Source organism: Schistocerca piceifrons, chromosome 1 (genome assembly GCF_021461385.2).
Source record: "Schistocerca piceifrons isolate TAMUIC-IGC-003096 chromosome 1, iqSchPice1.1, whole genome shotgun sequence".
In the NCBI taxonomy this organism is placed as follows: domain Eukaryota; kingdom Metazoa; phylum Arthropoda; class Insecta; order Orthoptera; family Acrididae; genus Schistocerca; species Schistocerca piceifrons.
In genome coordinates this window covers 840394807-840407040 of record NC_060138.1, presented here as the reverse complement: position 1 = coordinate 840407040, position 12234 = coordinate 840394807, and the positions used below count along the sequence as shown (strand labels likewise).

The 12234-nt window shown below is 37.8% G+C and overlaps 1 protein-coding gene across 2 annotated transcripts in view; it reads right to left on the bottom strand.

Annotated features, from left to right (window-relative positions):
• The window catches only part of LOC124715014 (MLX-interacting protein), a 377416-nt gene that overhangs the window by 113844 nt on the left and 251338 nt on the right, over nucleotides 1–12234 (bottom strand). For both annotated transcript variants that reach the window (XM_047243067.1, XM_047243069.1), the window contains one exon: nucleotides 2904–3090. In XM_047243067.1, the coding sequence (XP_047099023.1) occupies nucleotides 2904–3090 (187 nt within the window). The remainder of the gene's footprint in view (nucleotides 1–2903; nucleotides 3091–12234) is intronic.

Here is a 12234-nt window from a genome sequence, read left to right as displayed (position 1 = left end):
TGGATCTCATTTCAGGGCAGGACATCTGTCCAATGGCCAGTTCACACATCCGTCCACATCAAACCCACCAACAAGTAACAGTACCTCCAAGGTCTTTAAATATGTCTGCTTGTGTCTGTATATGTGTGAATGGATATGTGTGTGTGTGCGAGTGTATACCCATCCTTTTTTCCTTTTTTCCTCCTAAGGTAAGTCTTTCCGCTCCCGGGATTGGAATGACTCCTTACCCTCTCCCTTAAAACCCACATCCTTTCGTCTTTCCCTCTCCTTCCCTCTTTCCTGATGAGGCAACAGTTTGTTGCGAAAGCTTGAATTTTGTGTGTATGTTTGTGTGTCTGTCGACCTGCCAGCACTTTCATTTGGTAAGTCACATCATCTTTGTATATATAAACATGTTTTTTGAAGGCTGATACCATACAAGGTCAATTACATTTTGCAAGAGCATTCTGAGTTATAAACTGAATATTCCGGGACAGGATTTTCACAGCTTCCCTAAAACCTAAATGATGGAACAGTTTCTCGCATTTGCTGTCAGATAACACTGTGCAAGTATGATAAAAATTTAATCAAAACAACTGTTCAACATCATAAGTTGTAGTTGCTGCCATCACTGCTGAAAGTTGTAGCTGGGGCTGCTTTACTGCCTGGATGTGTTAAGCTATGTTGAACTGAGCTGGTGTCCCAACTCTGTTGGCAAACTACCACCACTGTAGCACAATTAACAGATGAATTAATCCTGCACTTTGACTGAGGCAAAGGAAGTTTGAACATATTGTTTCACTTATATGATTCATAGAATGAGCACACTGTTACAAAATGGCCGCGAGGTGTGGAGTAATGGTTTCCTTTGCTGCTTGAGGGACTGAAGGTTAATACCTGATGAATGGCATCCCAAAATGTTGCACCCACTGTTCAGGATGTATCATATTTGTATGGTCATGTTGAACAGTACAATTGTTCTTTATCTTACAAAATACAGTGTGTCTAGAATCTGCCTGAAAGTGAATGACACTGTATTCTCAAATTCAGCTGGCAGGCATATGACAAAGAACACAAAAGGTTCAGTACTGAGTTTCATGTAATCATTGAGACTTTTGCAGCCACTTCTTGACATATTGCTTAGAGGTATTTATCTAAGGCTCCTTGACTGACTGCTGATTGATTGATAATCTTGACATTTTGTCAGTATGAGTGTCTCACATTCTCAAAGGATTGTCTTCCACCATAAGCAAAGAAGAAAATTTCTTTGTAAATGCAAGAAAATTGTGCTAGTGAAATTTTGTATTATCAATCAAATACCAGAATAAATTTTCACTCTGCAGCAGAGTGTACTCCGATTTCAAACTTTGTGGCAGATTATAACTGTGCGCAGAACTGGGATTCAAATATGGAACCACTGCCTTTTGCAGGCACTTGCTCTGTCAAATGAGCTATCTGAGCATGACCCATGACCCATCCTCACACTTTACTTCTGTCAGTACTTCATCTCCCTTCCAAGCTTCACAGAAGTTCTCCCGCACTTATGGAACTAGCACTCCTGGAAGAAAGGACACGGTAGAGACATTGCTCAGCCATGACCTAGGAGATTGTTTCCAGAATGAATTTTCACTCTGCGGTTGTGTGTGCACTGATTTGAAACATCCTGGAAAATTAAAACTTATGCTGGACCAGGACTCAAACCTGGGATATTAGTGGTTCGCGGGCAAGTGGTCTACTGACTGAGCTATCCCAGCTCAAATTCTGTGCAGAGTGAAAATTCATTCTGGAAACAATCCCCCTAGCTGTGGATAACACATCTCCACAATATCCTTTCTTCCACGTGTGCCAGTCGCACAAGCTGTGCAGGAGAACTTCTGTGAAGCTCGGAAGGTAGGTGGTGAGGTATTGGCAGAAGTAAAGTCATGAGGGGGGTTGGATAGCTCAGTTGATAGAACACTTGCCCACAAAAGGCAAAGGTCCCAAGTCCCAGGTCTGAGTCCGGTCTGGCATACAGCTTTAATATTCCAGGAAGTGTCAATCAAATAGCCACCAGCTGAAGAATGTGAAACAGATGTCTCCAGGCAACACCCTACAATTTCTTCAACTAAAACAGTGATTAAGGTATTGTATTTGTATTACAGAGCAGTGAGGTTCAAATTTTCAACAAGCTAATGTGATTTTGATTGTCTGTGTGTTGCCTGAATTCCTTCAGGTTGAATGCGCGGGTGGTTTCTTGAACCAGCACTGTTCGACTGCACTGAGCTCATAGTCCTCCAGCTCTAATGACCTTGATGGCAATAGGATGAAAAAACTCAAACATTCCTTCCTTTCATTTTTTTTAGTGTTATAAACAGAGAAGACTTGACTATCTACTTTGGTGCACTGCAATAATCCCCCACCCCCTTCCTTTTTAAGTAGGGTCTCAATTGTTAATTGTCAAAACTTATCTTCAAGCACAGATGTCTAACATACAGTTCATAATTCTGAACTTTCAGCTAGTGTCACAGAAAAGATATAGACATCTAGTTTCTGAAAGTGTTACATCCATCTTTTTTTATGTGTGACAGTCATCTTTCTTTCTTTTACTGTGGTATGGATATAAAAATAAGTGTTTAGTGGTACAGGTAATTAACATAAGCTCTCCTACATGCATGATTTGCTTGACAGAATGATACATATGCTGCAAAATAGTTGAACGCCTGGAAAAAAAATTACAGAGAAATGAAGTAGGTTGCACATGCAAAAACAAACATCCAGAGTCCTGGGCAAGTCTTCAGTGAGACAAAACAAGACACTGTTTTCAAGACCTTGAGGTTTAGTGATAGGGTAAAATTTGTGTGTGCAGAAACATAGCTCTCAAATTTATTAAAAAAAAAATACATAACCAACTATACCTATCTAATTCACAATGCATACAGACTTACTGTTGGACAACAACTGTGCTAACAGCAATGGCTGCAATCCCTGACTGGCACCAACAACTGCCGGAACCTCTTGGGATGTGGTCTGAGGCATTGCCACTGTTGCTACAGATGGCGAGGGCCTGTTTACACCAGCAAGCAGGTTTGGACCACTCCGAGAACGTGTGCGTACAGCTTTCATCTGGTTCTCCTGGAATAAAAAAGTTGTCTGTCAGCTTTAAAAATATTTTACTTAATTATTTCCTCTATATTGGGACATACAATGGAAGTATAGAACAAGGAAATCAATAGCTTAAAATTAAACTAATGAAAAGAGCTGAACAAATAAGATGGTTGGAAGCCTCAGGTTCTACTTTTCCTTCAAAACGAGGAACAAAAATTATCTTATATTCCACTTATCAAGTATTATTTTGTGGCTTCTGTCAGCATTGTCAAGTTTTTTTTTCTGTGTTAAATGGAAGGTCAATCACACATATTTAAAAAACAATAATTTATACAACATTGATTCCTGTGATTTCTTCTTAATTACAAATATTCTTTCTCACAATTGTGTTCACTGAATTATTTAGTATAACACTTTGCATTCTTCTGGTTAAGTATGGTGCAAAACAGCTGTCTGTAACAGCATTAAATTTATAAAGCTTAAATTACCCAAAATAATGACTTGCACATCTAAATACTTTGGAAAAATCACATCAAAAAATATAACTGAATACTAACTGGTGCCATCATGTTACTTGAGGTTTCTACTGAGCAGAGAAGGGGAACAGGAGCGGGAGCGGAAGGAGCAGGAAGGCACCACACAACACTTCAAATTATTCTAAATGTGCACTAAATTTTGCGGAAAGATATTAAGATGAAATCATGATTCTTGAATCATGCATAATACTTTAACAGAGAAGGGAACTACAACGAAGCTTATCAGGTATTTTATAACAAAGTCTTAGGAAAACTAAAAATAACAAGGAGTTAAAAAAACTACAGTACAGAATACAAGAATGCTACTAAAGGGTGGAAAGCAGGAATAATTTAAAAAATAATGAAACAGCATAATCTAGATCAAAACGCATGGAGGACTTCATATCAGCTGATTACAGAAGTAATTTTGCTGTGAAGTCAGGATCAAGTGGTGAAGTTGTGTAGCAATTGTTCTAAGGAACAAACAGAAGATGAAACTGAAAGCTTATCTAATATACGTATCACTTACACACACACTTACTGGTCATACCGGACTCAAGAGTCCATTACCACAGCAACATATTTTTGCCATCTGTCCCTGTCTTGGGCTATTTCCTTTCATTCACCTTCAATACCTAGGCTCCTCAAATCAGCCTTCACATTGTCCTCCCATCTACGCCTCGGTCTCCCCACAGGATGTTTTCCCTCTAAGTGCCCTACCAGTACTCTGCGCGCTGCCCTGCCATCATCCATTCGAGCTACGTGACCCGCTCATCGCAGCCTACGTGATTTAATAATACTGATTATGATAGGGCTTGAATAGAGTTCATGAACCTCTTCGTTATGCAGTTTTTGCCACTCTTCGCTAATGTCATCCCTTTTTGCTCCGAAAATTTTCCTCAAAATTCTGTTTTCAAATACTTGAAATGGCTTTTCATTTTGCACAGTGAGAGACCATGTCTCACACCCATACAGCATAACTGGTAGAATAATAGTTTCGTATATTCTAATCTTTAAATTCCTAGACAATATCCGTGATGAAAGTAATCTATTCAGTGAGAAGTAGCACACATTTCCTGCCTATCATCTCTTCCTCAGTTTGGATTCAATCTCATTTCTCGAAGTGATGTCCACGCCTAGATACTTAAATGTGTTCACTTTTTCAAACTGCGTGTCTCCAACTCTTAACATTTCCTGATCCACTGCTGTTGGCATTCTAGTAGTAACCAGGTATTTAGTTTTGTCCTCACTTATCCTTAGACCTACATCTTCACTAACCTCGATTAATGCATTCACATTTGCTGTTACAAGTTCTTTCCTATCACTAATGATGTTTAGATCATCTGCATACCCTAATATCTTAATATTTCCATTTAACTCCACACCCTCTGAATTATCTGCTGCCATTCGTACAATATATTCTAGGACTAAATTAAAAAGTAGCGGAGACAGGGCATCTCCCTGCTTAAGTTTCTTTATTACAAATTCTTCAGACTCCAATTTCCCTACGCGTACTCTACCTTTTGTGTTTTTCAAACTCTCTTCTATAAGTCTAACATACTTCTTTGGTATTCCAAGTTCCAAAAGAATTCTGTACAATTTTGATTGCAATACTGAATTATATGCTTTTGTAAAATCTATGAAAAGATTATGAACTGGTTTATTGTATTCCCATTTCTTTTCCAAAATTTGACACAGGGTGAATATTTGGTCTATAGTTGATCTGTTCCTCCGAAAGCCAGCTTGGTAATCCCCCACAACTTCATCTACATATGGTGTAAGCCTGCTTAGCAGAATATTCGAGAAAATTTTGGAACATACTGGTAATAGCGATATCCCTCTCTAATTACTACAGTCCATTTTGTCGCCCTTCTTAAAAACTGGGATCAGAATCGACTCTTGCCACTCTTCAGATATCATCTCCGAGTTCCATACTTAAGTTATCACTTTGAGAACCACTTCCATCAATTTCTGTCCCCCATTTTAACTAATTCTGCAGTTATGCAATCTGATCCTGGTGCTTTATGGTTTTTCAATTTGTTGATTGCATCTCTTACTTTCTTTAACGTTGGCTCAGTTATCTGAGGTTCTGCTGTATGTATTTCGTACGCCTGCTCATTTCCTGCTTCCTGGTGTACATTTAATAGATGCTCAAAATATGTCCTCCATTTACTTAATATAGCACTGGGGTCTGTCAGTATTCCCCCGGCATCCCCTCGAAGTGCATTTGTCCTAGCCTTGAACCCCTTCCTATACCCATTTATGTCTAGGTAAAGTTCCCTAATGTTTTTTGTTTTACTCTTTGTTTCCATTTTTTAAATTTGATTGTTCAAATAATCTCTCTTCTTTGCCCGTAGCCTACGACCAACTCACCTTCTCATGTTCAGGAACTCCTCTCATTTTCTGTCTCCCATTCTATCCCAATCTAATCACGCTTTTCTCCTTTCCTCTACCAATTTCTTGCATTCCTCATCAAACCACGGTTTCTTCCTGTTCTTCTTAATTGTATCTATTGTGACCTTCGCTGCCTCTTTGATATTATTCCTCACGGTGATCCACTGTTTATTTTCATCCTCGTCTTGATCTCCGTGTGTCCCGAGAGCATCAAACCTATCTGCAATTTCTATCATGTACCTTCCTCTACGGTTTTCATCATTTAGCCTGTCTGTGTCGAAACTAACAAGTTCTGCATTGTGACACCTTGATGTTGCTGTAGATAGCCGTTGGTGAACTTTGGCAACTACAAGAAAATGATCAGAATCACAGTCTGCTCCCCTGAAAGTCCTAACATTTTCTATACTAGTGTGCCATCTCCGATCTACAAGAACATGATCAATTTGGTTTCGGGTGTGTTCATCCAGCGAGACCCAAGTTGCTTTATGAATGTCCTTCCTTTTAAAATATGTGCTCTCAACAATCATGTCTTTTGAAACAGCAAAATTAACCACCCTTGTGCCATTATTATTCGGAATGTTGTGCAAACTTTCTTTCCCAATTGTAGGCCGGAATGCTTTCTCCATACCTATCTTCGCATTAAAATCACCTACGATTAATTTTGTATCGTATGAGGGGGGCTCATCCTACAGTTGATCTAGTTCTTCATAAAAACCATCTTTAACAACCTCTTCAGTGTCCTCAGTTGGTGTGTGTACATTAATTACTACTAGTCTATTCCACCTGTCAGACAACACTATAACTCATAGTCGGTCACTAATGAACCTTATATCTCTGATTGCGTGAAGCACTTTTCTCTGTACTGTGAAACCTGTTCCGGAACTGTGAGCTTCCACACCTCCATAGAAAAACGTATAGTTACCCCTCTTTATGCTACTCTCCCCCTGCCACCGAGTTGCTTGAATAGCTGTAATGTCTACACTGTATCTATCTAATTTGTCTAATAATGTCTGGAATGTTCCTGGCCTGTTCAAACTTTTAACGTTCCAAGTTCCCAATATACTTATGAACTGTTTAATCTTACTCTCCAATTACAAACAGGAAATATGTAGAAAGGAAAGCTATATATGATAAAATAGAGGAAATGCATGAAATAACAGAGAAAAATGATAACTAAATGACCACAGGTAACTTAGCTGCCTGTGTGGGCACACACCAAAATTTAAAATGGTGTGATAAATTTGGATATGGAAAAAAGTAGAGAAGGTAAAATGCTACTGGATTTTTTGGGCACTAGGAAAGAGACTTAAAAACACTTGGTTCCAGGCTCCTAATACAAAAAATAAGCTTGAAATACTCAAAGAAATAATGCTTGGTATAATACAGATCACGTTTTAGCCCAGGAAAGATACAGAAACCAAATTAAATCTCATCACACTGGCACAGGTATCAACACTTAGTAAACATTAGTTACAGCTGAAAGAAAGATTAGGGTTTATTGTCCTGTCAACAACAATGTCATTCAAGATGGAACACAAGATCAGACTGGGGAAGGAAATCGGCCATGCCTTCCCACAGGAATCATCCCGACTTGTCTCACACAGATGATTAGTAGTGTACATGATGCAGGTCACATGTTAAGTAGCAGAAAATAGATTTGAGATTGGAAAATTCAGGTAACATGTAAGAAGTTTTGTCTGTAAACACTACCCATTTTCTATCATACTTTACTCCAAGAGGCAACAATACGAAACATACACTGTTGAAAACTTTGCATCATGGTAAAGCTGATTGTTTTCTCAGGATAAGCAATGCAGCAAAAGCATGAGCTTCGCTTAGTCTCCATTCAGGGCCTCACCAAAACATTCAATACAAATCAGTGGTTTCATCTGGACCAGAATGCACTGGATCATGTCTACACATTGTCTACTTTGTGATGCCTTTTCTTCACGTAGAGACTGAAAGTATAACTTTTTTCAAGTGAGAACAGACATTCTCATATCTTTCTCTAGGTATGATGACACAATCCTATTGTTGAGCTAGGAAAAGGAAATAAAACACGCTAGAAATGCTGCCAATGCGTCTTAAAAAGCATTTCTACTTTTTCAACTTTAAGGTGACAGAGCCCCCAAATAAACTGTTGTCTCACTGTACTGTAACCACTGTGTAGTTCATCCTTTTTTTCTTTAATTGCTCTGCACTTTCCACATACTACTGAACACCGTTTTGTTGGTGCATTTCATTAATTGAGCGACTGATATGTTACAAACATTGCATTTTACAAAATATGTGTCACTCTGAATATAGTAATTACTGAACTGTTTAACAGTGTCATAGACTATCCTGGTACTCCTTCTGGATTTCAGCATCTTGGATGCAGAAATAAAAAGAAAATTATAAAACAGAAGAGCACATCATCAAATTCCAAACCTACTGGTTTTTTTTTTTTTTTTACTCGCAGTTCTTATTAATAATTCATTAATTTTTTTTCTTGTTTGCCTCTTTCTGTAAGTGTTATTCATAATGATGAAGTAACAGTGCCATGTCATTACAAAATTACATTTATTTCTTCACTATATGTAAAGTGTCAAAACATTTCTGCACAAAATAATAAGGTAAGTTTTCTACTTCCATTGGATTAACAGCTTGTGACGAAGCAAGCTGGGATACTTTTTACTTCTCTTCTTGTTTTGCCATCTGCCTCCTTTCAATTTTAACTAATTAGCATTAACATACATGACTATAATCTGCATTTTCATAAAAGAGAAAGGTTGGCCCCCAGTTTTAAATAATATAGCACCAGATTAATTTTGTGCTTAGTTTTATGTATGTAATTGATTTTCTAATTTATTTCGACTATTCCTAGTTAGTATCTTTTGTTATAGGGTGAAATCAGTAATTGTTTGGTAACTTAAATTCTATTGTAGATGTATAAACAAGTATAAATTCTGCAGTAATTATAAACATTTGGAAGACAAAATGCTAATAATCTTAAAGTATCTATGTGGCTCTATTCGAAAACATGTAAGCAAAGCCAGCCCTTAATTAATTCCAAAGTAATTAACAGTTTTGTCAAAAGTAATGTTTGCATAACTATATTTGTTTATTTCGTGATTTAAACAAATAATTCTGCCTAACTCTTATAGTAGAAGAAACTGTTAAAAGGACAGATTTTATTTCAATGTATTCAGTTAGTTAAATGAGTTAAGTTTTAATTGTAATTTCAGTAAATTAAACTTCAAACACTGTGTAGTTTCAGTACCCATTATTGTGAGGATATATAAGGACCCACGATTTTTGGTCCTGACACAGTCAGTCCACAGCCGAGTTTCAGACGAGAAATCTGTGTTGCTTACAATGACAACAATGCATCAACTTAATAGCGAAATAAGTGTTACAGCAATAGGCCGTGTGTTAAAACAATGACATGTCTGCTCCATACGTATCTTTCTATTCTTCAAGAACTGTGAACTTTGTGGTTAGGTTTTTACTGCTCTTAGATGTTCAGCAGTAAAATATTGTAGCAGTATGTGGACGTTTGCCTGCAAACTATTAATGAGGCTTATGGAAAGTTAAACAATAGTGTACCGGCCGTACTAAATGTGTATATGGGGGGGGGGAGGGGGGGGGGTTGTGAAAAGTGGAAGTAAAAGACTGCGAAATGCAATTGAGCATCTGTCGGCTACATCATTTAAAGTAGTCAGTGTTTGACTTCCACTCCCCATTTTTCAGCCAGTATGTCAACACCGAGGACAACAAACGAAGAAATAAAAGAAAGCGAACCCCTACAAGCTGGTGTGTAAACATCAGGTTTTCCAACAGAAACAGATCAGCAGAGATTTAAGAATATTCCCAAATATTTTTCCTCTCATTCTGGGAATGAACTTGAATGATTTAGGTGGAGGTCAATGTGGAGACAGCATGAGCTTTAAGGCTGGAAAGTGCAACACAAAGCTTACAATGAGGCTAATGACATCCCATAGGGATGTATGATCATTTTAGACAAATAAACCTCAATGGTAAAAGACATTATTTGCTGTATCTGGAGGATATACTCATGAAGAAAGGCACTGAACTGGGAAGCAACAAGTGGGATAAGTAAGTGTTTGATAATATTCTATGAAAAAAGTGTGAACCAAGCATGAAAATCTATCAATCAAATATGGCTCACATCTGCAGTTCATTAGCGATGATTAAAAATATTTGTTTTCAGTCAGAGAACAATTTTCAGAAAACAACTTCCTATTAACAGCCTACTGAGTTCTAGTGTGCCCCTCTCAGTCGTCATCACCACCACCACCACGACTTCACTTCACGACACTTCACTTCAAGCATCAGGCCTTCTTTTTGTCTTGCTGTTACAGTACTCATCACTTCCTTAGTCTTCTTTGACTTCTTTTTTTAGTCTGGAAAAAAGTGCAAACCCTTCCAGAAATAAAAACATCACATAATCCCAATTAATTATGACCCAAAAGGTTGTTTGCAAGCTGATCAGATATGCTTGCTCTTTTAATAGCTTGTTTTTACATACATGATAGTATGCATGTCCAAAAACATCCAGTTCAGCATCTGACTTTATTTACACTTTTCCCGATTTGAATTTACTGTACAAGATGGGATCTTCTCTCAACAGCAAAGCTTAAATCTCAAATGTCTTGCCTTGGTATTTTTGCATTATGATCTGGCAGCTCCTTAAATTCAAAAGTGTTACTGCTGTACCTGCAAGTACCTGGCTTTACTCCCCTGACCCCCCATCTTTTTTTGCAGATGCTTAAAAATTTTGCAGAGAAGTCCGGGAAAATATAATTACACTACTGCCCCTGAAAAACTACCAGGAACTAATAGATTTGAGATTTATGGTTAACTTAATTATACTTCACACAAGGAAAAAATCACTCATATTATTTCCAAACTCCAAATCATGCATCTACATCATTCTATGTATAAACAAAATTGCATAAAATGTATTTCTGGACAGCACACATTTCAGATTTGTCATCGGAAGAATGATGTATTCTATGGTACGTACAGCATGAGGGGACGGGACAAGAGTTAGTGTCAAAAGACTATCTGCTCTCATATTTACGTCTTCTTCTTCTTCTTCTTCTTCTTCGAGTGTTGCAGTCTTTTCAGTACAGGTCAAGAAGCTTATCCATGGCAGCACAATGAGTAGATACAAGTTTACTGCTTATTACCGTTTCATTGTTAACCCGTGCATATAACTGCCAAACAGGGTACCTACTGTCTTGCACTATGTGATCGTAAGACAAAAAACTTGTAACAGGGAAAATTAAGGCTAAACACAACCTGTTGAAATTTCCTGGATTTTTGCCCAAAATTCTCGCGCCCTAGACAAATGCCTACAGCATAAGTGAAACAACTAGCTCCGAGTGAAATAACAACTGTACTATGTTATATGTGTATGCTATGAGGGTGACATACTACCAGTGACATTTACAAAATGCACAATAATTAACATACTTGCAAAAGGAGAAACCAATAAACCACAGTTTTACAATTCTATGCTTCTTATATACAACTCAAGATAACCAGAGGAGTAAGTTCAACAATGAATTAAAAAATAGGAGTGCAGCTAAGCTACTACAAACAGCATAGTGAATGCATTATTGCAGCCAAGACAGACACGCAGCCCACACCAACCAGCACAGTAGTACAAGTTAATATGCTGATTAGCTCCACATATGACGAAGAGATTGAAGAAATGTAAGATGAGATACAAGAAATTATTCAGGTAGCGAAGGGAGACGAAAATTTAATAGTCATGGGGGACTAGAATTCAATAGTAGGAAAAGGAAGAGAAGGAAAAGTTGTAGGCGAGTATGGAATGGGGTAAGGAATGAAAGAGGAAGCCGCCTGATAGAATTTTGCACAGAGCACAACTTAATCATCGCAGACACTTGGTTTAAGGATCATGATAGAAAGTTGTATACATATATGTGGAGACACTGGAAGGTTTCAGATTGATTATATAATGGTAAGACAGAGATTTAGGAATCAGGTTTTAAAAGTGTAAGACATTTCCAAGGGCAGACGTGGACTATTACCAAACACTGGTTATGAACTGTAAACTAAAACTGAAGAAACTGCAAAAAGGTAGGAATTTAAGGAGACGAGACCTGCATAAACTGAAAGAACCAGACATTGTAGAGGGTTTCAGAGAGAGACTTAGGGAACAATTGACAAGAACGGGGGAAAGAAAGAGTAGAAGAAGAATGGGTAGCTTTGAGAGATGAAATAGTGA